Source organism: Periophthalmus magnuspinnatus, chromosome 4 (genome assembly GCF_009829125.3).
Source record: "Periophthalmus magnuspinnatus isolate fPerMag1 chromosome 4, fPerMag1.2.pri, whole genome shotgun sequence".
Classification (NCBI taxonomy): domain Eukaryota; kingdom Metazoa; phylum Chordata; class Actinopteri; order Gobiiformes; family Gobiidae; genus Periophthalmus; species Periophthalmus magnuspinnatus.
The window spans coordinates 2,454,606-2,479,132 of record NC_047129.1 but is presented as its reverse complement, the minus strand read 5'-3'; the positions used below and the strand labels follow the sequence as shown (position 1 = coordinate 2,479,132).

Below are 24,527 nucleotides of genomic sequence, written 5' to 3'. Positions count from 1 at the left end.
TTTTGATTTGTGTGATTTTAATGTCTTTCTTATTCTGCAAAGCACTTTGAATTACTTTGTGTACGAATTGTGCTGTACAAATAAACTTGCCTTGAGCACATATGAGGACACCAGGTCCTGGGAGGTTAACACACAAATACTGCACTGAATTCCACTGTGTTTTTAAACTCCACACACCTTCACTAGAAGCAGTTGGATAATTTCAGCTCTGGAATTTACAATCTCTACTGAACAAATGAAAGGTAGCTGTTATCTTGAGAACTACCACTTCATGACATCACAAGGTGGAACAGAGCATTTTGAGCTTCAGAGATGTAGACGGACTAATATTAAAGGATTACTCAAACATGTGTGAATGAAACAAAACACAAGTCTAGATATATTTTTTGAGGAGGTGATAGCAAAATAACATGGCTTAAAGCTCCCAAGAGTTTGTTGTAATACAGTATAGGACTTTTAAATACTGAATGTTTATGTGATTGCGGAGACCAAGCGAGACAAATGAACAGTATTCAAAAGTTAAGTGTATTTTTCAAGATCACTCCCATTGCATTCTCATATAGGCATATATCAGACATTGTAACAGTGGGGCACAGGCCTCTAATAATACATCTCATAGTAAGTGAAAATACTTTCGTGACTACTTGCAATATAGTGTATATTTAGAAACAAGCAAGGATAGTGAGGATTATACTCATCACATAATTAAATAATAATACTAATAATAATAATAATAATAAAAACTCACCTACTTCAAGAACATGTGGTTCAAAAATCTGCATTTGAAAATAATCTAGGTCATATTAAAACAGCCAAATGGACACGAGTCCACAGTTCATTGCATGTAGATTGTTGGGGGAAAAAAGTAATTCATAATTAAAAAGAACATTAAAAATCATTGCCAAAAGCAAATACACAAAGTTGCAGACAATACATAATATAATGCATAACAAAAATAATAATTTAAGTCGCGTAGCCTGAATGTAAACACACAAAGTGAAAGTAGAAAATTTAAATAAAAACACAAAAAATTCACATCTTTCATAAATAGTGCATGGCATATACTGGAATACACTTGCAGTTGCTTTCTTATTATCATATTGTTATAATAGGGTATACATACACTGCTATGCAAATATATTGTGCAGTATTTTGGTCAGAAAAATAATAACATTACATTTTTAAAAGGTTTAGACCCAAAACAGCTCAGCAAATTGAAATTTATCAATATAGTTTGTGTTTGTGAGTCTTTATTACATCTTTAATAGCTTTTTATTTAATTGATGTTTTGAACTAAATTAAAGTTCACGTTTTAGTGCCATGGTGCAGTACAGGATAGCACCAGAAGAGGGCAGTGAAGACATAAAAAACAATTACATTTTACAATAGGTCATTTTTGGTATGGTCTAAAATGAACCATAACCTGCAGTATTTCTCCTCCTTAATATAGTATGTGACAATTTTTTATTTTATTTTATTTATTTTTATTTTATTTTAAAGGTGCTCTGGTGACTTGTTTATCTTAATGGGAATTCCATTGCATCTAGACAATCTTATATCTTATAAATGCAGGATAAAGTTTAATGCCATACTGTGAAACATTCTGGGCAAAACAATAATATCTCATGGATACAAGCAGGTGACAGACTCCCCACCAGAAAAGTTACATAGTGCACCTTTAATTAACATGGCCAAACCTATGCTTTATGTTATATATAGGCCTACCCAATGCATTCCTTCTACAGGATACCTTAACTGTATTACTTAGTATTGTGCATTCTTTCAATCGTGTCTTTTATATAATTATTCCAGTAAATGCATAAAAGGTAAAAAGATAACTAAAAAGTTTAAACATGGCAAGATAATAGAACACATAATAAATATTTTTTTTCTATCGACTGTCACTGAAACACTTGCACCCATTGACCATAGCCACACTGGACTCCTGGTTGACGCTCTCCTTCACCTCTATTGGGAGTGAATCAAAAAGGTGGTCTTCTACAATGAAACAGCTTTTTCTAAGGAGACTACACTGTCTGAGCTGAGCCGGAAGACGGTCCAAACAGTTTCCTTTTAACTCCAGGTGTGTGAGTTGCGTTAGCTGACCAATTTTCTCTGGAATGAAGGAAATGCAATTGTTCCCAAGGCATAACGTCCGTAATTTGGCGCACTTGAACAGTTGCTTGGGAATTACTTCCACTTTGTTGGCGGTAATGGCGAAGTGTTGAAGATTTTGCAGAAAGCCAACTTCTAATGGTATTGAGGATATGGTGTTGTGGCTGAGATCAAGGTAGCGGAGTTTGAGAAGGCTGAATAAGGAAGCAGGGATGGATTCGAGTTTGTTATGTGAGAGATAAAGCAATTCCAGGTTTTTCACATGGCTAATGGAAATGGGGATGGTAATAATTTTGTTGTGCCATAGTTTGAGACAAGTGAGTCTTTTGAGGTGTTGAAAACTGATGATTTCTTCAATGGTGCGAATGTTGTTGGATTTCAGATCGAGTTCTTGCAGGTTGGTCAGGCTAAAAATGGCATGAGGGATACGCTCTAGTTCGCAATTGTGTAGCTCCAGTTCAGCAAGATTCATCATTTTCTTCAAACTGTTCAGAACGAGTAATTTCGTGCCATCATTGTGGACAACCAACTTGAGCAGATGTGGAGACAGATCTGTGATGTTGGTTGGGATTTTTGTCAGATTGCTTTTAAGATGCAGTACTTTCAAATGCCTTAGGTCACGCAAAGATTCAAGTCCGATCAATTTGTTGTTTTCCGAATTCAAATTTCCAACTAAGTACAGTTCTCTTAAATTCTTCAGCATGTACAACCAGCTTGGGATCTCTGCAACATCTGTAAATTTGACATGAAGGCAACGGAGGTGATCGCGGAGGAAAATGAAAGCTGTTTGCTCAACTTTCGCTGGACAATGGTAGAAATGCAACTCTTGTAAGTTGATCATTTGTGAAATCTTTGCAGTTATCCTTGCTTCCGGGATAAGTTCTAGTTTTAGTATCTCCAAATCAGTCAGATCGAAAACAGCGTCTGGCACTCCAGATAGCATGAAGAGATGGAGTTCTAGCTTGTCTTGAGGATTGCGAGTAACATGTTGCCTCAATTTCTCAAAAGTCCATTCATTGTTTAAACTGATCTCTCTAAGTTTATTTTCACTCACTTCAGACAGGAACACCCCGAAACGTTTTGAATACAACTGGTCATATTGGTCAACCATGTGAAGGAGAAATGCAAAGTCATTCTTAACATCGGGGATATCACTAAAACTGCTTTCTTCCCGTACTTTTTCAAATGAATACTCTTTAAGTGGTCGACGGAATAGCCAGAAAAGTGTATATATGCAGATGACACCGTAAACACATATTATGGCTATGTAGCTAACAAGTAGCTTCTTCAACATGAACGCCATGTTATGTGTGCATTGGAACTTTGCGTATCCAGTGAGGTGTTTGATTTCAGGCTCGCATATGTGATCAAAGTCAATAGATGCAACAAAAGTCATGGTGTAACATAGAATGAGAATAAATTTAACAGTTTTGATGACTGTTTGAATGGCATATAATCTGTAAATCAAATCACTGTCCTCAACATGTGCGCGAAACTTGCGTACCTTTTCAAACAATGCTTTTGCTTGCTCACCGTCCTTCTTGTCCAAAATGGTCATCGATGGGATTTCACTAACTAGCTTTTCTACCGAAAACGTGACACCAGATTTGGTTAGCACTGGGGCAGATTGGTTTGGACTCCCCTCTTCACTGCTAGTAGATAAATGTTTAAGTAGAGTTGACGCGCCCGCCAACCTTTGCTTGTTTTCCTCTGAATCCTCACAAGCTGTTTCAGATAGTGCTTTTGTAGTCCATGGTGATTCAAAACATTTGCCAAGAATAGAGACAAAATGCTCAACTTTGGAACTTGTTTTGGGGTATTTGAACCAGAAGTTGCTGCTAACCATTAAAATTATAGTGTGAATGAGGGCGAGGTAAGGGAAATACTTAGAATACCATGGAAGCGCGACATGGTAACACATCTGGTTGACGAAAACATATTGCTGAAAATCCAACTTGGTTCGTACGCCAGTTGGATTAGGCTGCCCTACATATTCTTGGTGATCTATGGCTCTTGGAAGTCTTCTAGCAATGAGGGGGGCAGCCTGTTCACCCATCGCGTTCTCTCGGTTCCAAAATCCATTGTTGCTTTCAGTGGGCTCAGGTCTTATAACCCCTCCGGACTCCTCTGGGTTTGGTTCTAGAACCGGAAGACAAACCACCTGGTCCTTGGTGATCTGCATGGTGCCGGAGAAGATGGCTAACATGAGCATGACGATGCCCAGATAGTCCATGAAAACGTCCCACCATGGTTTGAGGATGCGATACGTTGGCTGGATGTCATTCAGAGAGGCGACTTCTGTGAGGGTAAACATTCCTGCAGAAAAAATTAAAAATAAGCAGTCAAACAAAAACACAGTTGTTCAGAAAGATTCACACTGTTTTGTTGTAGCAGTTATTGATACCATTAATACATTATTGATAAATATTGGAATATGATAAAAATGTTACAATAATATAGAGTGATTCTTATCATGTCATGTGTAACATTAAACATGCAAAAAAAAAAAAAAAAACTAGCAAAAAAATCTACATTTTTTATTTTTATCTGTTATCTGTGTCACCAAAAGCAAATCCTTTATTTATGTATTCATTATTTGAACACAACAGGGACAGTACACACACTTTTTTTTGGTAAATGTGCCAGTTTTTGCTACAAAGGGAATGTAGTCCCTAAGTATATAGATGCCAAGCATGTCCCTTTCTGTGTTCCTATATTTGCATATTGATTCAGAACATGTTTTAAAATTGAATCCCTATTATTTGGTAACTCCCAGTACTTATCCAGTCTTGGGGCCAGCACAAAGAGTAGGCTATACTAGGTTGTGTCTCCATTGTGGCTGGATAATAACATTGTTATCAGAATCAGAATCCTTTTATTGCCATCGTTTGTGAACACAGTTCACAAACTAGGAACTTATTTTGGAGATAAAGTGCAACATAAAACATAAAACACAAATACAAATACAACTAAGGGCATGCACGAAGTAAAAAAAAGATATGCTTAAAAATCAAATAAAATACTTAAAGGTAGAAAATATATACAACAGCAGCATCAGAACAATAGTGCAAACATTTTTGTGTGTAGGCAGCATGGTGGCTGAGTGGCAACACTCATGCCTCACAGCAAGAGGGTTTGGTCGCCCAGGCCTTTCTGTGTGGAGTTTTGCATGTTTCTCCCTGTGTCTGGATGGGTTTCCTCCGGGTACTCCGGTTTCCCCCATCAACCAAAACATGAACGCCCTTCGAGACAACTGTTGTTGTGATTTTGGGCATTACAAAAATAAATGAATTGAATTGAATGACTTATTAAAGTGGCCGGTGTTATAAAGTGTCCAGTTTTGTGCAAATATTATAAAGTGTTGCAGAGGGGAAGAAACTGTTCTTATGACGAGAGGTTCTGGTCCCAATGGACCGTAGCCTCCTGCCAGAGGGAAGTGGCTCAAATAGTCCGTGTCCAGGGTGAGAGGTGTCAGCTGCTATATGGCCTGCTATATGGCCTGCTATATGGCCTGCTCGCCCCCGAATCCTGGAGACGTACAGGTCCTGTAGAGATGGAAGGCTGCAGCCAATCACCTTCTCAGCAGAGCGCACAATGTGCTGCAGTCTCTGTCTGTCCCTGGCAGTGGCCCCAGCGAACCACACAGTGATGGAGGAGGTGAGGATGGACTCAATGATGGCCGTGTGAAACGTTATGCACTAACTATAACGTCCATGACCTATTTCCAAACCCCGAGTGCAGAGTCAGAATAGATTTGGTACTTATCAATTTATTGATGATTACACAAGTATTTTTACTCAGAACTTTTAAATGTATTTTTTCTTTCATCTCTCCGAGTAGCTCATAACACGGTACATTTTGTACTGCAGTATAGCTTTAGTTTGTACATTCTACAAAATAAATGCAAGCATAATCTTTAATATTGATTAATAATTTCACCTTCCAATAGGTCAAATTTTAAGATATTATGTAATTTAAGTGTATAGCAAGGCCTAGATGACCAGTTAGGCATATAGGTCTACACATGTATGTAAAGAGAACAGGCTACAGTGAAGAATACACTGTCCTTGAACTAATGCACATTGGTTCAGTGAGCACACATGTCCAGCCAGTACTGCAACGCACAAACTGTGTTTCAGACTGCATAAAGCTTTCATGTCTACATACCTACACAATATATAGTATCATTTCACATCATTCTAGTCGTACAGACAGTATTTTGTACACAAAATCCATTTTACCATACAGGCCAAGTGAGACCATCGCCTGTGGACTGTAAACAAAGTGCACCTACAGCCTAGTGTGGCAGATGAAGCCTCTCCTCTCCGATTTCTATAAATCAGAACAACATTTGAAGAAAACGTCACTTTACCTCACGTTTGTGCTATGTAAGGATGCTGCAGTGTTCTTTTATAGAAGAAGGTCACTGTTTACAATGAGTCTACACTATTTCAAAAAGACTACATAACAGGCTGAGACCGGCTTTGGCAGCCCGGCGCATCCATCCGCGCTGAGGAAGAAGGTGAGCCAGCGACGCGCTCTGGAGCAGGACCGCCCCGTACAGAGGGAGCCCCTGTCCCATCGTGGTTCATTGGCACCTGTTTTGTAATTCCTTTGTTATGGCTCCTGTGCTACAAAGCTAACCTGACCCAACACTTTTCGGTTTTTACAGTGAACAGCTGCGTAAAATAGATGTAATAAGTGCTCAATACCCAGGGTAACGTACCTTCGGGATGTCCGTCCGGTGTGGACAATGTTGCTACCGCAGAATCCCTCGATTATTTGACATGTTTGAGTCTCGGAGTGTGTTTATGGTTTCTCATTAGACCTCCCAACGGGCCGTATGAGCAGGATGTAAAGCGGCTTAGCGTGCATCCACTACCCCCATCACTGCCTCAGATGGTCGGGTCCTCCTTGTGACTAGCGACACAGACAGCTGCCAGCGCCGAAGCTACGCTCAGCCCAACGCAACACACGAACGAACAGGAACAAAGCGTGTCACTTTCTCATTTCTGCTTTATATAGGCCTTTGGCAGGGAATAAGCCCAAATGTCACCCATAAAGTGCTCTGTAATGTGCAACGTCTGAGAAGAAACGGATGAGACAGCAGCCTACATCCTGTGCACAGTCGTTAAAGGGATAGCCTAGTATTCACATTTACAACACTGGTACTTACTGTAATGACTACCATCACTACAGCAACTACTACTATTATTGCTTCTACAACAGAAGCAATAAGACTATGGTGGCCCCTAATACTGCTCTAATTTTCTCCCACATCTAAACACAAGCTGAACAATTAATTTGTACTGCAAGTTGGTCTTTTTGCCTTTTGAACCAAACGTAACTGCTGTTAAAGATGAAATATAGGACATTATTCTTTACTCCAACACTGACAACAGTATGAAAAAACATAGGCCCAGCTATTCAAATAAGGACTGCCACATATTACACAAAACGTATGGGAAACAACACTGTATTCACCTACTTACTACAAGCATTTCTCCTAAACATAATTTAAATAAAATTGTAAGTGTAGTTAGTACGGGTAATGTAAACCGTATTATATATTAAGTTTTTCTTTCAGGTAAGTCAAGTAGGCCAGTTAATACGTTAATTAGGCGTATCTTTAAAGGCATCTTGATTGTGATGAAATAAGCAAAAGGCCTAAATATCTTTATGGCACCATTGTATAAGTAATTTCTAATCAGAGAAACAGAAATAAAGAATCTAAACTAAATGCATCATAAAGATAAACAATGACTGTGGAGATAAAACCTTGACATAATGAGTCATGTTTAATCAGGTGGCATTAATATATATTCAATGTCTAGTTAATGACGATAATAATAAAAAAAAAAAAAAAAACTTGACATAATGAGTCATGTTTAATCAGGTGGCATTAATATATATTCAATGTCTAGTTAATGACGATAATAATAATAATAAAAAAAAACAACAGAAAAACATAATGCACAATAATAGGGTACACATTAGGAAATGTAATACATTGCTTCAAGTCTAGTGCAGTTTAAACAGCTTCTTTGGATATAGTAGCTAAGGCATACGTCTAGCAGTGCAATCACCTTTTTTTCCATTTAGAGTAACAGTCTTAAGTCAAATGTATTGAAACAACAATGCAAGTGTTTAGCAGGACAGAAAAACACAGCTCTAGCTCTAGTGCATTCATGGAAGTGTTTTTGCAGGGTTGTGGAAAGGACTAGTCATATTGAGCAGCAGCCCCACACACTGGAGGAGAGCAGAAGTACAGTTGGATATAGCCTATTAAACACATTGTAACAACTCTCTTATTACTGTGCATTTACAGTACATTTTGAACTTTGATAAGATACTGAAATTAGTTTTACAGTGCCCTCAAATAATTTTGCTGAACTATTTCAAACAAAAAAAAAAGAAGATTTTTGGAACTCTCAAATCATCCTTGCATAACTGTAGGACTTTAGTCTTTTGGCAATTGATCGATGGTGTCTTAGTTGACTAAAATGCGTATAAGTCAACTAATCATTTTATTTAGATAATAAGGATTTACATGCGACAGCAGCAGAGAGAAGTTAGTGAGTGAGTTAGCTGAATATTTTGAATTTTTTGGTATTTAGTAAAATGGCGGATTAACCTTATGATTCTCTGATGTTTAATGTCTTTATTGAAATGCATTGTGTCCAAGTAACCTTTCTGCATAAATAGATTATTTTGTATAGAAATACATAGTTTTGAGAGCTAATTCCACACCGCGTTTTAGTCAACTACTCGATCGGCACATGTCATGTCCACATGTCATTAATCAACCATAGATTTCTGTTGACTACAGCCCTAGAAGAATAGAACAATACTCATGGGTTTTGGCTTACTGCTGATAGGTGATATTTGAGGATCTTTGTTTTGAATTGTTAAATGCTATGGCAACAATGCTAGATTTTCAACATTGTGAAACCTATATAGACACACATAACGCATCCTTTTTTTCTGTATCCTCTGTACTGAAAAAATTAATAATAATAAAAAATGTGAACGCATGTGAAGTACGAATGGACATACAGCATTTTGTTTATAAAAATATCACATTTCTATTTTTTAAGTTATTTTTAAATTATAAAACCTTTTTTTTTTTTTTTTTAAGTTTCACAAGTTCATAATTTGCTCATATCTATCTGGGATGTCAATATATTGTAGGGCATTGTACAACTGTTATTTCTGACTTTACATTTCATAATTAACAAATAAATAAAAAACTGACTAAACCAATTAGTAATACTTTATACTAAAATAACACTATATTTTAATTAGAAAGAGCAGTAGTGTCTATGCAGTAAAACGAATACTGAGGAGGCATTGAAGGCAGCAGGCACTATGGCTACACTAAAACTACAATTAGGCGCTTCACTCCGCCTTCATTTGGTCTCTAACATCTGAGGGCAAAGTTTCAAAAAGAGTCTCTTCCACAATGAGTCCACTGCGTTTCAAAGCCCGGCAGTACCCCAGGTCCTGTGGCAACACCTCAAAATGGTTCCCTTTTAAATCCAGGTAGGCCAGTGCTGATAGGTACGAAATCTTTGGTGATAATATTGATAGTGAGTTTTTCCCTAACTTTAACGTTTTGAGTTTCTTGCAAAAAAATAGTTCGTCAGGCAGATTTTCAATTTTGTTACACGTGACTGAGAAGTACTGTAGACTCTGTAGCACGCCGACTTCTGGAGGGATGAATCGGATATCGTTGTTGGATAAATCCAGGCAGCGAAGCTTGTTGCATAGGAACAAGTGTGAAGGCAAAATCTCAATCTTATTATGGCTGAAGTTGAGGCGTTCAAGGCTACTTAGCTTCTTGATATGCTCTGGAATATACATGATGCTGTTATACCAAAGTTTAAGGCAAGTTAGCTTGCGTAGATGCTGAAAACTGATGATTTCTTCAATGGAGCGAAGGTTGTTTTCTTTCAGATCTATTTCTTGCAGGTTCGTAAGGCTGAATATTGCATGTGGAATTCTTTCTAAATCACATCGCACAATTTCCAGCTCTGTCAGGTTTGTCATTTTCTTCAAGTTATTGAGCATGACCAACTTGGTACCATCATTGTGCAAGTAGAGCCTTAACAAATGGCTTGAAACATCTACGATTGATTGGGGTATTTTGGTCAAGTTACTTTTTATGGAGAGGATTTTCAGACATTTCATTTCTCGCAAAGATTCCAAGACGATATTTTTTGATGCATCTGTGCTCAAAGGTCCGTTAAGGTAAAGTTCCTCCAAGTTGCGCAGACAATACATCCAGTTCGGAAACTCTCTGTTGTCGTCGAACTTGACGCGCAACACTTTGAGGTTGTCTTTGAGGAAAGAGACAGCTGTCGTGTGCATCTTTAAAGAGCATTGGTAAAGAGACAGCTCCTGAAGATCTTCCAGTTGCGAGACTGACGCGGATATCGTGACGTTGTTGATGATTTCCAGTTTGAGCGACTGCAACTCCGTCAACTCGAAAACGGTGTCAGGTAGACCAGGTAGCATGAAAAGCTGAAGTTCTAACCTGTTATTCGGGTTGGTCTGAAGCCGCTGCCGCAACTTCTCCGTGGTCCATTCATGGTTCAAGTTCAACTGTTTCAATTTGTTTTCGCTCACTTCTGACAGAAACACTGCAAATCTTTTCGAATATAGCGGGTCATACTGGTCGATCATGTGCAGCATAAAAGCAAAGTCATTTTTAACGTCCGGAATGTCACTGATTCCTGTTTCCTGGCGTACGTATTCAAATGAGTATTCTTTCAGAGATCGATAAAACAACCAATAAGATGTGTAGAGGCTTGTTAATCCGTAGACAGCAACAAGGCACAGATAGCAATAGGATAGCTTTGAAAATAAGTGTGCCATTGTATGATTGCACTGAAACTGCTTGTAGCCAGTCATGTCTTGTATCTCAACCTCACAACGAACTCTATTTTGCACTTTATTCACAAGAGTGCTGTTGTACGCGATGATTAGTAAAAATTTGATCACTTTGAAAACAGTTTGTCTCACATACATGAGGTAGAGAATATCTCCTTCTTCAACATGCAGTCGGAATTTTTTTACTTTCTCAAACAGTGCTTTGGCTTGTTCGCCCTCCTTTTTGTCCAGTACGCTAGCCGATGCCTTGTCGACTACAATCTTTTCAGGTATCGACCGAAGAGATTGGGTCTTCTCCAGGCTGCCCTCTCCTGGAGACATGGCAATATTAGATTTGGTAATGCAGCTCTTTTGGTTCTCGTTATCTTCAGGGTTTTCTCCGGACACCTCGGACAAAGCTCGGGTCGTCCACGGTGAATCAAAACACTTTCCGAGCATGGAGATAAAATGCTCTATTTTGGAGCTTGATCCAGGAAATTTGAACCAGAAATTACTACACACCATAAAAATGACAGTGTGGATGATGACCAAATATGGGAAATATTTGGCGTACCAGTGGAGAGCCTTTTCATAACACATTTGATTGATGAAGCTGTATTGTTGGAGGTCCAGATTGGTTTTCAGGCCTTTCATTTCTCTCAGCACAGTAGAAACATTAGACTCAAAATGTAACACCTCGATCTCACTTGTGTTTTCTGAAGTGACTCTCCGAGGAAGGCAGATGATTTTGTCCTGCATGACCTGAAATGATACACAAAACAAGATAGATTTAGGTACAAATTAGGTTGGTAAAACACTGCCTGGCCAAAAAAACAAAAACACAAAACAAAAACGTCACACACTAATATCTGGTTGGACCTCCTTTAGCTTTGATTACAGCACACAGTCGCTGTGGCATTGTTTTGATTTTGCTTCTGCAGTGTCAGATTTATTTCCATCCAGTGTTGCATTTATTTTTCACCAAGATGTTGCATTGATGATGGTAGAGTCTGACTGCTGCACAAAGCCTTCTCCAGCACATCCCAATGATTCTCAATAGGGTTAAGGTCTGGACTCTGTGGTGGACAATCCATGTGTGAAAATGATGTCTCATGCTCCTGAACCACTCTTTCACAATTTGAGCCCAATGAATCCTGGCATTGTCATCTTGGAATATGCCCGTGCCATCAGGGAAGAAAAAATACATTGATGGAATCACCTCATTCAGTATATTCAGGTGTCAGCTGACCTCATTCTTTGAGCACAAACTGTTGCTGAACCTAGACCTGACCAACTGCAGGAGGCTTGTACCTATTTGCTTAGTTAAATCCAGGTAGCAACATTTTTTTTTGGCCAGGCAGTGTATACTATACACAAGTGCAAAAAATTTGTTTATTTTTTTTGTGGATCTGATATTAAAACGTTAAAATTAAAGGTGTACTATGTAACTTTTCTGGTAGAGGGCCGCCACCTAGGGCTGCAAGATTAACCAAAATAAAGTCAAAATGTGTAATTAGTGGGTTAAAAAATATGCAACTGAGTAGATTTAAGATAAATTACTTTAATGGCATATATTGTGGAACATTTCAGGTAAAATAATAACATTTCCATCTGGAAAAGCAGAATAAAAAAGTGACATAAAGCAGCTTTAGATTTGCTATCAAGATGATGCTAAATCAGGTCACTGATCAAGTGCAGTCAGGTCAGGTCAGGTCAAGTGCAGACAAAGCACAAGCAGATATCAACCAGGATTAAATAAGTACTTATCCAAGACTGGGCCAGACTAAACAGTGGGCTATATTCAAACTGAGTATTCAAGTAAGCAAAACAAAAACTCATAAATGGTTTCTGAGTCCCATCAGAAGAAGCCCATGTAACAGCTCTAATACAGGCCAGTAAGACAATCAATAATGACAGATGCAGAGCACAGGAAATGGGTACTTACTGTAGCTTTTATGGCATTCCTAAAGTGCAACCATTTGCTCCTTATATTCAGTAAAAGCATCTTTTCATAAAGCTGCTACTATGAAATATTTGCTGTGATTAGTCAGCACTTCAGTCCTAATTTGTTTAGAAAATCGGTCTGAGTACAGCAATAGAAAATAATAGAAGCATGTGGGCTTTGATGGTGGTTGCTACAGGATCCAGGAAGTTGAAATCTTAGTTTATATAATTTATAGTTTATTTTCTCAGTAGCAATACATTATACATTATACACCAATGGCTCATCATTCAACCTCCACCTCCTTCTGCTCCTCTCTAGTTACCCAGAAGCCTTATTCATACAACACCGTCTGTCTCCGCTCTCACAACCCCTCCCTCCTATCCTGTGTCTCTTGTTCATCTTTCAGTCTGAAGATCTCACCATCTACACTCTCTACCCAGCCTCAACATCTTTTCACATCATCAATATATATTTTTTTTATACCATTGTTGAGACACGGCCCTTGTTACTTAATGATAAATGGAATATTAGTTTTGGGGGGGGTCAATATATGCTGAGTTACTTACTTATTTTTGTAAGTAACTCCTTTGACTCATTATAGACACTAACTGACTACTTTAGTGTTATTTGTTGCATCTCAGGTTTTTCATGATAATGTACATTTAGAAAAGGGTTTGTAAAGCTGTAGTGCATTGTTTTGTATCATGCTTTTATATATTCATAGAAAATTGCCATGTGGGAGCATGGGTGATGTAGGCTTGTGGGCTGAGAATTGGACAAATCTTACAGTTACCCATAAGGAGGTTTTGAATAGTGCCCTCAGAGATCACTAAATTACTCCAACATGCATGGATGACATCTAAACCTCTTCAAGTATGTTTTTGATGAGGGAGCATTACAACATGGTAGAGAGCTCCAAAAAATTGATTTTGCATAATAGCCCATCTTTAAGGAATAGTGCTGATTTAATTACTTTTCATGTGCCATCCTTGACACATAAAAACTATCCCAAATTATGACTTCACCAGAGCTGAACATATCCACATTAAAACCATGAGTAAACAGAGAGAAATCCGCAGTGAACCCCACCAAACCTCTTTATTCTGTCTCTAGACTAGACTTTTCCATATCCACAAAGGTCAAAGCTGTGAATAATGTGGCGGAAAATTATGACTATACCAGGTCTGAATCTATGCAATATCTAGTGGAAACCAGGCAATTTCATAATGACTAAACCAGAACAGAACCTAAGTGCTTTACACATCAATAAGACTCCCAGAAAACAAATGCATTTCAACGCATTACATTAGCACTTAATTATTAAGCTTTCTAATTGCATTAATGCTACTCCCGCCAAATCACTGCCCTATTTGTCAGTATTACTCAGCAACTATGAGTTTGGAGACTAACTTCTATGAGTTTTTCATTCTCCCATTTCTTAGTTACAGCTAATTATTGCTAACTCTAATACCCATATTTGCCATATTTCATAGATGAAAACTATAGATGGGCCGATATTGAGCTTGTGAGCTGATACTGATACTTGTCTTGCTGTTGGCTGGCAGCATTTTTTTCTGGGACATAAATTCATATTTTCACAAATTTAGTCTGCTCCAAAAGAGTCTGTCCATGTCCCAGTTTGTCCCAGTGTGTCAAATAGACTAGGGCACTACAGAACAAATATTGGATACATTTTTAATATTGGACCGATACGATATCTGGAGAAGTCCTCCAATATCACCAATGCCACTGATTACAATATACAATATTTGATAAAAAAATAAATAAAAAAATAAATAAACATCCTACACAAGGACGACTGATCCAGATTAAAACCAGGACTAAAGAGGGACCAATCCACACTAAACTACATCAAAACTACTGAACTATAAGACTTAAGACTTTTCCATATCCAAAAATGGTCAAACTATGACTAACAAGGCAAAATCCAACTGAAATTAATAATGAATAAACCAACCCAACCAAGTACTCTACATACATTAAATCATCAACATCCCAGCTTATTCAATCGCATTACTTTGATTACATTTGCATGATGCTGCTTTCTTCCTGTATTTATGCTTCAGCAGCCAAATGACAGCCGTGTTCGTCAGTACAGACCAACAAGCCAGAGTTTGGAGGCTGGTGTTTACTGAGGGCTGTCCCTGGCGGGTGGGTCATAGTTTCCGTTGGAGCACTCCCCTCTGAATGCTTCTCTTTTTACCTCGCACAGACCCGAGGTTGTAAAAGCAGAGAATTTGTGGCTCGGAGCAGTTCCAGTGCGTAAGGGCATAGCTGTTATATCTATATATACTGAAACTGTAGTTAAACTCCAGCGACTCAAATTGCCTTATTTTTAGAGCCAAGTAGTTAAAAAAGTGGTGTGGTTCATTAACTAGTTTGCGTATGTACAGCCTATGTAATTTCTGTGTTTAGTAATGCTTGTTTACTTACTAAAAGTTTAACAAGCATGCAGTATTTAAGTTAAGTTGTTTTTGACAAATTAGATTCATTATAGATATCAAAACGTGATCAAAGACACTCACTACACTTACAACTGCTGTCCTTAACCCTGTTTTGATGTATGAGAAGGGACTAACTAGAAGCTGGATGTTTAAAACTATTTTATGCAACAACTATTTAATGACTTCATTTATTTCTAACACAGATATAAAGGGATGTCAGTTACAAATGTTTACTTGTTATCATGATATGGCTAACACTATATTTGTAAATTAATAGAAATTGTATCTTCAGTTACTATTTTAAGTATCGCTACCAAACCTGCTTTGATTTTATTTCTCCAGCATTTCATCATAATACAATAGATTTCTATATCTATTTTTAAGCTCACCCAATAAAGAGGGGGTATTATAAAAAAAAAAGAAAATAAATTTTTTTTTGGAGCTTTGTACCATGTTTATAATGTTGTTCGATTATCACTGTGTGCAAACCCTCCATACAGTTAGCAGTACAATCCTGTCCAAGACCCAGCCCATAAGCCTCTCTCTCTGTCCTTCTCTCTCTCTCTTTCTCTGTGTGTGTGTCTCTCTCTCTCTGTCTCTAACTCTGTGTGTCTCTCTCTTTCTCTCTGTCCATCTCTCCTGCCTCTCTCTTTCCTTCTCTATCTCTCTTTCTCTCTGTCTCTCTCTCGCTGTGTCTCCCTCTCTCTCACTGTGCCTCTCTCTGTCTCTCTTTCTGTCTCTTTCTGTCTCGTTCTCTCTCTCTCTATCCTTCTCTGTCTCTCTCACTCTGTCTCTCTCAGCCTCTTTTTCTCTCTGTCTTTCTTTCTCTCTCTCTGTCTCCCTCTCTCTGTGTCTCTCTGTCTTTCTCTCTCTGTCTCCCTCTCTCTGTCTCCCTCTCTCTGTCTGTCTCTGTCTTTCTCTCTCTCTCCGTCTCTCTCTCAGTCTCTCTAATACATTATGCGTTAGCAGTTAATACCCCATAGAAGTGTACAACCTCTCTTTAAATCTACGCACAAAATCTATCACTTGACTAAAGCTGTGATGCACTGAACAATTCCATGTTCATGTTCATGCTCTGTTCAAACATCTCTATAGTGCATGCTAAATGAAAGTATTTGCACAAGTTATTTTTACTTGCTTGTGGATGCACAAGGGGGGAATGGAGAGTGCAGCTGACATAATTGTTTACCCTTTTACAGCTGCTGCACAAAATGTCAAATGCATTTCATCTGCTGCTGCTTAACATATATATATATATCTCCTCACCTTATTTGCTCATTGTTACTAAGAACTATTGTTATATTATAATTTGTAAGCTACTGTGCTGTCAGATATTGTTATATAAAAAAATATATAATTTTTTTTTTTTTATTTATTTATTTAATTGAACTTAGCTTATATAGCATCTAAATATCCTGAAAATATATTGAATGTCACATTTTGCTCTGTGTTAGAAAGCTTGATATTGTCACCTGCAGGGTACAGCCGAACACCCCGATCATGAGCATGATGACTGACAGGTAGTCTGTGAACACGTCCCACCACGGCTTCAGGACCCGGAACGCCGGCTGCTGCTCTGAGAACTGCCGAAACTCCATCACAGGAATCATGATGGCTGCACATAGACACACACGACTGCAGTCAATGACACACACAATCAAACGAAAACAGCCACTCAAATGGAGTCGAGTTAGGATATTTTAAGTTTGAATTCTGATCTTTTGGATGGCTATTAGGGCTGAGGGATATGGTGACAAAAATTGCTCAAACACAGATATTTTTTCCCACCCACTTCTCTAATTGGTCAGCCTTTGCTATACTCTGAGTGAGTGGCAGGTCGGTTTAACTAATCACAGTGAAGTGTGAACTTTCAGCAAAAGCAGATGACTTTATTTACCTCTTAACGGTGACAGAAAAATATAAAGTGAACGTGAATCTTGATGAAAACAAAATTGTTAGATTTTTTTTTTTTTCATTATCTCCCCATGCCTAATGGGATTTCAAACAGTCCTCATAGCATAGCATACAAGATAGCAATTAACAATTAAAAGCAAAATATTATATTTTTGAATTAGGGATGCATAATTAATTGTAATTGAATCAAAATTTCTATTTGAATAGACATGTAATGGAAATTTAAATATTGTGTCATTATTTTACCTTTTAGAAATCACATGGTCTCGTAACTAAAACTAATTTGGTTTGGTCATCAAAGACAGTGTTAGAAAAACCTTTCATGTCAACCCTTTTGTTCCCTCTTGGTGGCTAGACTTGTTAAGATGTGTTGTAATGCAAGTGAAAGTAGATGCAACCAGACCATACAGTCGGCCTTCAATCCCTCCCTATTGACCCCCTGAGGGGACCCAGCTCATGAATATGTCCAGGAGCCAGTCTGACCACACCTCAGCAGAAGTACCACACTCTCTCCCCTGAAGTGTTCCACATCTAGTATTGTTTCTACTCCACATGCTACTTCACACCTTATATTGTCTCTACTCCAAATGTTACCTCCTGAGGGGAACCGGCTCCTAAAGTTCTACAGGAGCTGGACTGACCACCCCTCAATGGGAGTGTCACATGCTTACTTTGAAATGTATGTCCTCTGGTCATCTCAACCTATATAAACTGGGTGCTTTCCAGCATTCGGGGTCTGACATAAGGGGGAGATGCTGTCGGACCTATTTCTTGCAAGAAATAAACTCTTGTCTATGCTTCAACATTCACCAGAGCCTGCAAAAGGAGTCTTATTTCCACGACAAGACACATGGTTATTCTGCAGCTTAGATCTGTACAAACATGTTCTGAAATGTGATTTTTGTGTTAATTTGTTAGTTCATATTTTAGTCTTTTTGTCAATTCTCCTGGACATGTTTATAATGTGAAATTTGAACAGAATCCTATTTCTAAAATATAAATCACAAATTTAATCACAATTGCAGTGCTTGTCAGAAAGATCACAATTAAATATTTTTTTTACGAAATTGTTCATCCCTAATTTGAATGGTAAAAAGTCCTCCAAATGTCACCACAACTGGACACTAAGACCCGTACTTTGTTTACCACAAGAAGATAACTAAATAGGTTGTGTTGGAACATGGGGCTGGTTTTCTTAGAAACTTCAGAGTCTTAATGACCACACTGAATTGCCCTTATAAACCTAAACTCTTATTGCTTTGACTATTGTAGCATTTTCACTACTGTCTGATGACTAAGCTTTGTGTTTGCCCTCTCTGTTGTCTCCTTGTGCCAGCTGCTTATTCACTCTAGTGTCCTGTTACTCTTGGCACTCTCATTTAGCACTGTGGAATTTGTTTGTGAACAGCATTTCTCAAGTTGTGTTGTTTCATTCCTGAACTTGTTTAAGTCCAAGTCTATTCCTAATTAGAGGCCATGTATCTTTACCGCCATAGCAAAACTTTGCTCTGGTCCCTAAAAGTTGTGAAAAGTGCTCATAAACTCATTGTGGTGAATATTTAGGATGCTCAGAATGCATAAGGTAAGAAATAACTTTGGGCCAAACCATTTAAAATGAACTCATTTCACATTTTTAAGACAGTAAAAATTGGGTATAGCACCTTTAATAATATGTTTTAGTTGTAATATTCTTCAAATTGGGTCTGCTGTGCAATTAATCAAATTTAAACTGAGATTGAGTTTCAGGTAATCGTCAATGATATGGTGGGGCCTTTACAATCTAGAGCAGACATGGGCAAACTACGGCCCGGGGGCCGCACACGGCCCTTTGGGCTTATTAATCCGGCCCACCGAACCTGACCAAATTATATTAAAATAGGTAAGGTCAAACGTTTTCAAAGTTTTTCTGCTGTCTTTATTTGACTGAAATGTAATAAATTATGAATGTAATTAATGCATTTGGAAAACAGTTTGTACAATGAGCGTTGCATATTCATGCTCTGCTACATGTTACAGGCCAAATCTTTAATGTAATATATAAATATATATTTCCTGGCCTGGCCCCTCCGTCAAATTTTAGAACCCATTGTGGCCCGTGTGTCAAAACATTTGCCCACCTCTGATCTAGAGGTCTCAGTAAAAGCATGTGGTTTGCGCCACAAATGGCAATAATTAAAAGTCTGTATTGTTTAAGGCAAAAAATATATATATTGAAAAGCATTGGTATTTGTTTGCAAAATAAAAGTCAAATTGAAAATCAGGATTTGTTAATATGAGGTAAAAAATTGTGATTTTTTTTTTTTTCCTCAATCCATCTTCAGGTTTAGTGATGTATAACTTGTCCTGACCTGGTTGAGTTAAGGTTAAGTCTTTTGCTGTTTAGTAGGGCTGCAATCAACTAATACTAGTCTAGACTAGTCAACTATAAGAAAATAATTGTAGTGTTATGGCACATGAAAATCATAATTGTGATTTGGATGGTACAGACTATAAAACACATATGAAAAGTTATTTTTGTAACAAAGACAGACAGTAATAAATCAGTCTCTTAAGTCTTATTTAAGCAAAAATTGTATTAGTCGACTAATCATTTTATCTAGTTTCTAAAGATTTATAACAACAGCAGAAAGGAGTGAGTTTAATAAAAAAATTTATTTATAAATGCAATTTCCTAATACATTTCTGTATAAAAAATGCTTTTGGTATGAACTCCCATGCAGGTGTAGTCTTGTAGATGTAAATATTCTCTATTTAGAAGTCTTCTGTCCCCATATTTCAACATTTATTTGTGTGATAAAAGTTTCAATGTTCAAATAAATAAACCTTTGACTCGTCGACTAATCGGAATAATAACAGCTAAAATAATGGCTGCTGTTTAGTCATTGTTAAAATCAGTTTTAGTCATGCTTTTAGAGCAAGATTTAGGAGCCACTAAACTGGACACATGTCATTCTTGTTTCCCCATAAACACTTAGCCCAGTGTATTAAAGTGAATGTAATACTACAGGATGTACTCCATTATTAATGACTTTACCCTTATTGCACAGAGCTTTTAGTGAAAATATTTGGTGCAATCATGGCTCTAATTATACCTTCACATTTGTTCCACATCAGTGACAGGAAGAGGCCATTTACTGATGTTTACGGAGCAGTTTGCTAATGCTTGGAGATCACATTAAGGCTGTTTTATGGGGCAGATAAAATATCACACAGTGTAGATTCATACAGGCTAACAGAGATGCCACCAGACAAAAGTACAGTGTTGTGTGTACAGCACTGATTCTGAGGACACTGTCAATGTGATTTACAAAATGATTCATGTTTTTGTTAAGCCTAACTGTGTTTTACCATTCAGCCTTCAGATTCAATGCATGATGAATGCATGTATGATCTCTTGTCAAAATACTTAGTTAATTAGCCCATGTCTGACCTCTTATTATTTCAGTGAATAGTAATATGAAATAAAGTACTACCATTTAATGTTGAAAATCACAAATTTGTGAGTGACTATTTTCAAAATGTCATGTAATCAGCTATAGCCTGTACGTGCTCTACTCCATCACCCCTGTCATAATTGTGACCCAGAATTATAACATATTGTTTTTATATAGCACCTTTCAATACACTCATAGTGCTTTACAGTGCATGATTCATTCACTCCATATGTGGTAAACTACAATGGTAGCCATAATAGCCTCAGCTGCCCTGGGGTAGACAGTGAGGCTGCCAATTTGTGGCATTGGCTCCTCCAAATCACAACCAACTGTTCACGCACACACGAAATACATACTAGGCACATTGGGTGAAGTGTCTTTCCTATGGACATAACAGGCAGCTAAATAACATCTTGGTTACACTCTTACCCTTGTTTCTTGTTGCTGCGTTTATATGAAAGTTTTTACTTATTCGTGTATCTGCACTCCATTAAATTTACTCTATTTACAATTACTGATTATATACATATAAATTTTATTTATTTATTTTTTTGTTACTTCAGACAATAAAAAATATATTATTTCATCTTGAATGTAATCGACATGGCCGATGTGACATAGGCTAATACATGTTATCCCCTTATTTCTTATTTACCTTAATGTTGTGGGTGATCCAAGAATATTTACCACCAGTTGATTCAAGGACTTGCCGTAGGCTATGTTATAGCGTAATTTTTTTATGGCTTGACACAATCTAACCCATATATCTGGAATCGTTTGAGCATGAACACCACAGTGCGTCTTTCCCATAGACACGCAGACTGCTCAAAGACTATTACCCAGGTCCAGCGTTTCCTCTGGATGAGTCAGCCATGGAGGAGCCGGGTCGTATCCTTGGCTCTTCCTGACAGGAAATTTGTCTGAATCCCTGATTTCCAAAAACAGAATTGTTTGGAACACACCCAGCCTTTAGGAGACAAAAGTCCTGTCTCAGCCCTCTGAAAGCACTAAGTGGAAAAGAACAGACCGCAGTGCAGGAAAGAAAAAAATACGCGCTCACAATGTTGGCAACGGAAAGTAGGCTAAATCAAAGCAAGTATTTTTGTTGCAACTTTACACCGCCACATCATTCACTAAGAGGTAGAGTTTCCCTCATAAAAGAACTAAAGATAAATGAAAGTGGACCCTCTTCTTCAACATCTAAGATACAGACATTTGGGCCAGCGTGGATGGGTCAAACCAGGTGGGCACAAGACTCCAAGAAGTCGGACAATCTAAATTAGCTGGACACAAAACCCGATCCATTTTTAAATAAATATAGCAACGTCGTGCTTGATTCATTTTACCTTGTTTTGAGATGTGCCAGATCCAGAGAGAATCGATGGACCGTCAGTCTCACGGTGTGGGCTTTCAGGCGCTGATTCCCGGGTACATTTTCCACGCGCTCCGCTCCTCTTCCACGGAGCCTCTGCCACACACTGTACAGGCACGTCGGACCTTACGTCACGGGGGCGTGCCTTGTGTTTGGGATGAAGCAGGAGGCTGAGTAATGTTGTTTATGAAGGGTAGAGGGAGAGACCAAGCTACTGCTCCATGTGGGTGAGCAGATTCTAGCCTAATGCCAATGTACAGGGCCGATGGTAGCTCTGTGGGGCTGTTAGGGGGCCCTATTGCTCTTATAGCTTTAATGATAAATAGGGCCTCTGTGTCATAACTTATTACATTACTGTTTAGAGTACAGGGCCGGCCCTAGCCTTTAGGGGGCCTTAGCCTTTAGGGGGCCCTTACCGCTTCAGTGCCAGAAAGGCCTATTCTTATTTGAATAAATTAAGGCATCATCTCATACAGTTGTAAAAAGACAAAAAATCCCAGAGGCTCACAACAGCAACAGCTACAAATATAACAGTAAGGAAAGGCTGTATTTTAATGTGTTCCAGTTGACTATTGTGGGCATACATTTCTCAGTTCTTTATGTCATAAAATGCAGAATTTGACAGAGATGCCAAAAGATGTACTTAAGCAACACCCACTTCCAAATCATTTTACTCAAGAAGTACTAAGCAGTGATCATATCCTGTTTCTCCAGAAGAGAAACAGGATATGATATCAGGATATGACATCCGATTTATAAACATCAGATCATTTGGAAGGATTGAACTTTAAATTATGCACAACATCTGGTAACTGCAATATAGGGAAATGCAATATTTTTTGTGAGGGAACGCAAATAGGCAAGGCAAGTTTATTTGTGTAGCACAATTCATACACAAGGCAATTCAAAGGGCTTTATAGAATAAGAAAAACATTAACATCACAATACAACAAATCAAAACAGAAATAATGCTGTGTGGAAAATTGAGCTTCTCTTGTGGGAACCGTGGCTGGCTTGCTACTTGGCGTGGTGCGTTCCGGTGTTCTGTGCACATGCTCCCTGTATAACCCTCCTCAGCTGAACACATGCTGAACCCAAGATGCTCCAACCCCACATGTCAGAAGCATGTTGGTTTTACATTAGACTAGAGAAAAGTATGCCCTATGGAGTGTTTAGGCACACAGGTATGTTTCCAACTATGCCACACGCAGCGACATGGTACCATGGCTTCTTTCCTTGTGGCACCAAAGGCTGTTGGGATACATGCTTGAGCACAAAAGCAGTGCGTTTCTGATGCGTGGGGTTGGAGCAGCTTGGGTTTCACATACTGTATGTTTAGCTTGGTTCTGTGGAGGGCAGGGTACAGGGATACCACGGGGATCATGTGCCCAGCATGCCAAGGAGCGAGCTGTTAGGAAACAGAAGGGAATGTGGCTGGTTACTGTACCAACACCCAGACACCATATGTTATTGTAGCGCGCTATAAGAATGATAAAGTTATACTATCTCATAAAATAGATAAATAGGCTAGTGCTTTAAGGAGGGGAAAGTGGGGACATTTGGACACATTGCATTTATAGTTCAATTCAATTCATTTATTTTTGTAACACCCAAAATCACAACAACAGCTGTCTCGAAGTTGCTTTCTCTAGCAAAAATATTGCATTCCCTTGGAAATAATATATTTTTAAAATTCTCTTTTTAAAAAAACTCACTACGTCCCCTGGAGGGCGCTGTAGGTTCATGTCACTGTCAGTCAACAATGTCACGTTTGTTTGGTGCTCTGCATACTTTCTGGTGGACGGCATACTCTCATTGAAAATGCTTTGAGTAGTATTTCCCAAAGCCTTACTTGATTCACATATAATGTTTTTGCCTATCCCCTTATGTCTGAACCAACAAAATCAGGTTCCTATTTTAACTGTGTATCTACTATCTAATAACATAAAATAACAGAATACTTATATTGTATTTATGATAAAGATTAAAGATTAATCTTCTGAACCTCTGCTGTATATATCCTGTGGATCAATAGTCATTGTTTGATCTGGAATATGGCAGTGGCACAAGGTAAAACATTTTAACATGAACGTACATCAGCTTTTAGCTAATACACAAGTTATTTTAGTGCCTAAAAGCCTACAATCTGTTCCTGAGTCAATTATTTTTAAAATGTAAGGCTGATTGATGATTAAATAAATGTGACTTGTCCAAATGTGCCTGTTAACCATAGGCTCAAGCTTTACACTAATGGTCTGTAATGGTCATAAAAGTCATGTGAATGATGTCAGTTAAGGGCATTTGTTTTCTTTTTGTTTATATAGAAAATTGTTTATAAAATGCATTTCTTTATTTGTTTATAAAGGACATTTCTTTATTTCTGTAGTTACACAATCAACCCTACACTTTTT

The 24,527-nt window shown here is 38.1% G+C and overlaps 2 protein-coding genes across 3 annotated transcripts; both read right to left on the bottom strand.

Moving 5' to 3' along the window:
- Window positions 1–1,891: 1,891 nt before the first annotated feature.
- On the bottom strand, window positions 1,892–7,264 carry lrrc8db (leucine rich repeat containing 8 VRAC subunit Db). Of its 2 annotated transcripts, none has more exons than XM_033965659.2 (2): window positions 6,842–7,264; window positions 1,892–4,431 (listed from the first exon to the last, which is right to left on the bottom strand). In XM_033965659.2, the coding sequence occupies exon 2, from the start codon at window positions 4,427–4,429 to the stop codon at window positions 1,892–1,894; it is 2,538 nt and encodes an 845-aa protein (XP_033821550.1). In that variant the 5' UTR covers window positions 4,430–4,431; window positions 6,842–7,264. The 2 variants fall into 2 exon arrangements, with proteins under 2 accessions (XP_033821550.1, XP_033821551.1); XM_033965660.2 differs by lacking the exon at window positions 6,842–7,264 and adding an exon at window positions 6,488–6,561.
- Window positions 7,265–7,892: 628 nt separating this feature from the next.
- On the bottom strand, window positions 7,893–22,234 carry lrrc8c (leucine rich repeat containing 8 VRAC subunit C). The gene is made up of 3 exons (XM_033965619.2): window positions 22,091–22,234; window positions 16,869–17,011; window positions 7,893–11,748 (listed from the first exon to the last, which is right to left on the bottom strand). Exons 2-3 carry the CDS (start codon window positions 17,004–17,006, stop codon window positions 9,514–9,516), a joined length of 2,373 nt encoding a protein of 790 aa, XP_033821510.1. The 5' UTR covers window positions 17,007–17,011; window positions 22,091–22,234; the 3' UTR covers window positions 7,893–9,513.
- Window positions 22,235–24,527: the final 2,293 nt, after the last annotated feature.

Bases quoted from the DNA above. Each gene is read 5' to 3' on its own strand.
- lrrc8db (XM_033965659.2), bottom strand. From the start codon at position 4,429: ATGTTTACCCTCACAGAAGTCGCCTCTCTGAATGACATCCAGCCAACG.
- lrrc8c (XM_033965619.2), bottom strand. From the start codon at position 17,006: ATGATTCCTGTGATGGAGTTTCGGCAGTTCTCAGAGCAGCAGCCGGCG. The intron at 11,749-16,868 runs GTGACAATATCA...GTATCATTTCAG, and splicing joins TGTTCGGCTGTACCCTGCAG to GTCATGCAGGACAAAATCAT.